Raw genomic sequence first — 5,586 nt, 5'->3', positions numbered from 1 at the left:
GCTAACGAGCGCGCGGAGCATTTGGAGCCTGTGGCGCCAGAAAAAGACTTTGGCCGGGTTGAACGAGAGCGTCGAGAGGACGTTGATGGTGTTGTCGAGGTCTGGCGCGTCGACCTTGGAGTAGCAGGGGTAGATGGGCAAGTGGGCCCCATGCACAGCCGCGGCAACAATCAGGTTCGAGCCCGCGGACCCGATGCAAATGAACTTGGCGTCGGGCGTCGCGGCCAAATGCACTTCGCAAGCGGCCACCTGGTGCTGGAGTGTGCGGACTTTGTTGCCGCCGTAGCGCGGGCTCGAGAGGTCTTCGCGCTTGAGGTAGAAAGTTCGCTTAGAGCTCGATAACGGCAAGGTCGCTGTGTGCACGGGCGTTGGGAAGACGCCCAGTGGTCGCCATGCGACGTGCGCACGCAGCATCGGGAGGTACCGGAAGAGCACGCAGGCATCGCTGTCGGCGAGCATTTCGGGTGTTGGCGGCAGCGCTTGGATGGAGTTGTACATGCCATGGAAAAGCCAAAAGACGAAGACGCCGGCGCCGCCCACGGCGGCTGCGAGAAGACCCGCGCATGCGGCGGCGACGCTTGCGACGCTGCCCATGCTGCTCGAGCTGTCCGAGTTTGGCGACAAACTACAACGGTGGTCTTATCCGGAGTAATAATTTATCCGGACAAAGATACGCTGGACGATCACCACCCTCCTCACTCGCACTCACGCACCAAGACAACAGGCAGCGTGGCGGCACGAAGCAGCTACAAGCTACTGAGGTGGTCGAATGGAATACACACTCGTATTGCGTGATTCGAACGAATATCTGACGTGAAGCAGCGGTCGATCGCGCGTCGACGATCAATGAAATTTGACATCGACGAGCGTGTTGATATCCGATACGCAGAGACTGCGCCGTCGCACCGACCGTCTCATTGACTCCATTTCTACTCCTCTGTCTATTAGATCGTATACCCTATGCTAACGCGGCAGCCTTCATGCGTTGGAGCTTGGCTTGAACGAGGATTGGCAGTGCCACCTGAAGCAAGTCGAGCTCCGGGTCCAAGAGCCGCCCGACGCCTTCAAGGACGCCGATCGAGACAACGACCGAGACGAACCGGCCTTGAAGCGCAACGTGGTGGGCACCGCAGAGTTCGAGTACCTCGGTGAGTAGGTCGCCGACGGGGACGTCTTTTAAACTCAAATTGGCCGTCGCTCGGTCGACGATCGACTTGATGCCGCGACAGAACGCGTCTTGGTCGACGCAGTGGTGGCGCGGACTCTTCGCGAGGAGGATCTGCCCCGCTTCGTACCCATTCTTGTTGACGATCGCGTGGAAGAGCTCCACAAAATCGTCGTAGTCGGAGCCACCGAGGACGTTGACGATGCCGGCGTCGAGGAGCGCAATCCCATCGGTCGTGACGAGGATGTTGCCTGGGTGGATGTCGCCGTGCGCAAAGTTGTCCAAGAAGAGCATGCGGAGAAACGCGTCGATCGTGACCGACGCGAGTGGTCGGTCGTAGCTTCGCTGCGCCGTCACGTGCTCCATGATGTGCACGCCGTCGACGAAGCTCTCGACAAGCACGTTCTCGGTCGTCCACGCCAAGTCGGGTTCGGGGAACGCCACCTTTCTGCGGTTGGCAAAGTGCTCTCGAAACGTTGCGAGGTTCTGGCCCTCGATGCGAAAATCGAGCTGGCTCGACATGACCTACCATGCATCGATTCAGTCCATGTTCAAATTTGGCTGCAGTACCTGGGCAAAGGACACCATGCCGACCTTGGCCGATAGGTTCGGAAGCACACAGTCGATGGCCCGCGCCGCGAGCCAGAGAAGCTCGAGGTCGAGCGCAACAAGGTCCTGAATGTGTGGGTGAATGACCTTGACAGCGATGCGCTCGCCCGTCGAGACGCGCCGTCCACGGTAAACTTGCGCAATGACACCGGACCCAATTGGCTCGCGCTCGAGCGACAAGTGCTCGGACCACGTCGGGCCGAACGCGTCGCGCAAGATGGCCTCGGTGAACGCCCAGTCGTGCGTCTGCACGTGCGAGTGGAACGCCATGAACGTGTCGCAAAACTTGACCGAGAAAAGGTCACGGCGCGTGCTGGCCCATTGGAGAAACTTGATGATCGCAGGGCTGGACCGGCCGCCAGACCAGAGCGCGAGGCGCCACCACCAGTTGGGCAAGTCGGCCTTGCAGACGCGTGCTACGGGGTACGTCAAGAGTAGCGGCGTGCCCAGGAGAACGAGGCGCCCGCAGTGGAAGAGCAAGCGCAGGACGCGTGCAATACGCGCCCACACACTTGTCGCGACCTACAGAGCAAGCAAGTGTCTAGCGAATGCAGTTGCTGCAATGACGCCGCACCGGAAGAATCGCGAGGCCAGAGGCATGCAGCACTGGCGGCTTCTTGTGGACTTGCGCGTGGCGGCAGTGCGTCTCTGTCAACGAGACGTTTGCGGCCGTTAGCCCGCCGGCAAAAAGGCCCACAGCGCCTGCAAGACGCACCGAGCTCTGGTGGCGGCTGGACACTGCGCTTAGAAGGCCCAGCCGCAGAACGGGCCGCAGCATCGCCATCCTGCCGAGACTCTCGAGCAATGGGCGCGGATAAAGTGCGAGCTATACTAAGTACGACTGGGCCGAACCGCACCGAAGCACACCACAGCACCAAATTGCACCTTCGCCAGTTCAATTCCCGTTGGCCAAAGCTGCGTTGCGTAGATGGCAAAGCAAAAACCATTGTTGTTAATACATCTGCCCAATACAATTCTGGTTTCTCGCGTGTGCAGTAGAAAGTGTTTAGAGTTACACACGCGCCTCCTCAAAGAACGCTGCGTCGGCTTGGCCAAGCACCTCCAAACGCCGAGCAGCGTGCGCCAAGTACTGGTCGTAGTGGTGTGGAAAGTGGTCCGTGCCTGCGTGGTAGTTGAGCCAGAGCCGATCAAACTGGCTGCGTGATCGCTGCGTGCACGTGAGCACCTACACCACGATGCATCTCAAATGGCCTTGATCCAGGTGGTGCAACTCACTGGGTTTTTCGACGGCCATAGCCGGGGCCAGAGGCCGCGTGGCGCCTCGGGCTCCACATGAAAGATGCGCCCGGCGACCTGCATGTCGACCTCTATCACGTCGCACGATGATGTTGGCAATACCGACGGCTGACGTACCGTCGCGGTTTTCGATAAACTCCCAGTCGTTCCAGTGCGCATGCACGCTGGGCGCCCAGCACGTCGGGTCGAATCCGTGCCAATACACCTTGTAGAGGGGAACGTTCGAGGCGTTCTTGAGCTCCACCAGCATTTCTTCCCGGAGCCGCGCCTACGGCGAGTGAGACACCTCGTCACTGGCGCCGTATACCAAAGTCATGGCCGAGAGCCGCGATGCAAAGTCGTCGCCTAAACGCTTGCCGCGTGAGTCCTCTCAACCAAATCATTGGTCGCACCGTAGACGAACACGTCCACAAACGAGGCTGCGTGGTCGGCCGTGATCGCGTCCACCACCTTCATGGGCGCAAAGACGTAGCCGTGGACGACGAAGGACTTTTCGAGGAAGAGCGCCAAGAGCGTTGCAATCGCACCGCCAAGTGAGTGCCCCGTGAGCACAACGCGCCAGCCCGTAGGCTCGTCGTCGCGGCCACAGAGCTCATTGGCAGTGTCCCAAAATATGGTTTTGAGGGTACCGGACTGGAGCTCTTGGTAAATGTGGCGGGCGGCGCGGTACGCGCCTTCGTGAGCGTACACCGTACCTACCAACTGCCGGCATCTTCTACAGCGACGACAAGGGGCATACCCGAAACGCAGGTCTCGTCGACTGGGAGCGCGACCGACTGCGTGAGGACGTCCGTGATGATGTCGTGCCACGAGAAGGAGCCCCGGACGCACACAATGAGCTCTTTCGCGTCAGCGTCTTTGAGCACCGAGAAGGGCACTTGGAAGATCGAGTTGCTGCGGTCCATGTACTGAACATTTGTGTGATGTACGCCAGTGTACTGCACGAACGACACGGCGTGGCGCGACGCGTGACCCACCGACGTCGCCTTGAGCTAGTAATAATGGTAAATAGAGTACATTTGTGTGTCGGCTCGGTACCGTCGTCAAGTGCTGCTTGACGTCGCGTGGCTGGCAGCACGACCACGTCTTGTGGCACGAGAGCGGGTTGTAGTAGATGTACATGGGCCAGCCGTAGATGCCGGCGGAGAGGCGCCCGTAGTAGGACGCTTTCTGGAGCAACGTCGACTAGAAAGACACAAGAGGGCAGTGTCCACGCATCTCAAACGCACGCACGGCGGTGTACCGTATCGAGGAGACTGCTTGTCGGCGCCGGTGCAGGCGTCGCCTCTTGTCGCTCATGAGCTTGGCGCTACACCAGCGTGAGCAACAGAGGTAGATCGCAGCTGCTATCGAGTGCCTTGGAGACGAGTCGCAGCGCCAGTACAATGTCGTGGCTGTGCAGCGATTGGTACTAGAGGCATTGCGTCTTAGTCGCGTGTTTCAGTCGATCGAGCGACAGCGTACCGTGCGAGGCGCGCGGCGACCGCCGAGAAACTGCGCCAAGAAAGCGCCCAGAAGAGAGAAGACATCAATGTCGAGTTGCTGCTTGCGGTAGTCGGTGCAAACACACACCATAGACAAGAGGCGGCAGCGCTTGTTCCAGTAGTTGACCGGGTCGGACGCTCGGCGGCAGCAAAACCGCGGTGAGTTGTTGCACATCCAGAGCATGACGACGATCCACGACATGACCGTGTCGAAGAGCACGATCGACGGATGATAGAACGGCCAGTTGCAGGCGCCGTAGTCCTGGTTATGGATGTACAGGCCGTAGACGCTCCAGCCCGCGAGCGCTACGTAGACGCCGACGATGGCCACTAAGATTGACGTTTCCTTTGGCACGGATGGGCGGAACACAGGCAAGCACAGCGTGATAGCAATCGCGATGACCGAGAGCCCGAGAAGGCCGCTGTGCAGCCCAACAGCCACGCGCACGTAGCGAATGACCGGGAAGGCGTCGCTCGTACAGGCCTCGCGCACGCTCGAGACGGCCCACGCGATGAGGATTGGCACGTGGTGGAAGAGCACAAGCAGCGCAAGCGGCGTCAAGTATGCGCGAGGCGTGACCCGCATTGCGCCGGCTTCTGGGTGCGGAAAGTGAGATGTCTGGTCGCGTCGAAGATTCTGGCTTCGAACTTCGGCGTCGCCGAGCGCACGCGCCGAGGTGGTACACATTGCTTGACCATTGTGGTAGGCCGAGGACCCCAGTCCTTACTTACACTCTTTTCAGAGAGCGCATTAGAACTACTACTGAGACATCGTGGACCTCAACTACGGTCGTTGTTTTGTCGCGGTCCTTCTTGCGATCTCGACGTTTTGGCATTGAGAGTTGTTGACGTTGACATAGCCTTGTCGGTCGATTCCTACGTTCTGCACTCTCCGTTATGCCCCTCGCTCAATGCGCGTTGAGATGGATTCGGTGGTGTCAAGGTATCGAAGCATGCATCCTCAAGCTCCTTGTTCGTCGTCGTTGCGAGACGCCCAGCACCACGAGCACTCGTAGTAGCCACAACTCACTACGTCTTGCATCATGCTGCCAACCACACACACGTAGGCCT

At 59.5% G+C, this 5,586-nt stretch overlaps 2 protein-coding genes across 2 annotated transcripts; both read right to left on the bottom strand.

Moving 5' to 3' along the window:
• Positions 1 to 958: 958 nt before the first annotated feature.
• On the bottom strand, positions 959 to 2,558 carry SPRG_10617 (atypical/ABC1/ABC1-C protein kinase; the record flags this gene model as incomplete). The annotated part of the gene is made up of 3 exons (XM_012349743.1): positions 959 to 1,690; positions 1,736 to 2,296; positions 2,349 to 2,558. 3 exons carry the CDS (start codon positions 2,556 to 2,558, stop codon positions 959 to 961), a joined length of 1,503 nt encoding a protein of 500 aa, XP_012205133.1.
• A 167-nt stretch (positions 2,559 to 2,725) lies between these two features.
• On the bottom strand, positions 2,726 to 5,203 carry SPRG_10616 (hypothetical protein; the record flags this gene model as incomplete). Its single annotated transcript, XM_012349742.1, has 10 exons — positions 2,726 to 2,960; positions 3,011 to 3,102; positions 3,149 to 3,299; positions 3,339 to 3,376; positions 3,424 to 3,726; positions 3,771 to 4,023; positions 4,070 to 4,216; positions 4,275 to 4,340; positions 4,389 to 4,442; positions 4,496 to 5,203. The coding sequence occupies 10 exons, from the start codon at positions 5,201 to 5,203 to the stop codon at positions 2,787 to 2,789; spliced, it is 1,986 nt and encodes a 661-aa protein (XP_012205132.1). The 3' UTR covers positions 2,726 to 2,786.
• Positions 5,204 to 5,586: the final 383 nt, after the last annotated feature.

The sequence above is a fragment of the Saprolegnia parasitica genome (genome assembly GCF_000151545.1).
Source record: "Saprolegnia parasitica CBS 223.65 unplaced genomic scaffold supercont2.57, whole genome shotgun sequence".
In the NCBI taxonomy this organism is placed as follows: Eukaryota; Oomycota; class Saprolegniomycetes; order Saprolegniales; family Saprolegniaceae; genus Saprolegnia; species Saprolegnia parasitica.
The sequence above is the reverse complement of the archived record's forward strand: the minus strand, read 5'-3'. Positions and strand labels throughout refer to the sequence as shown.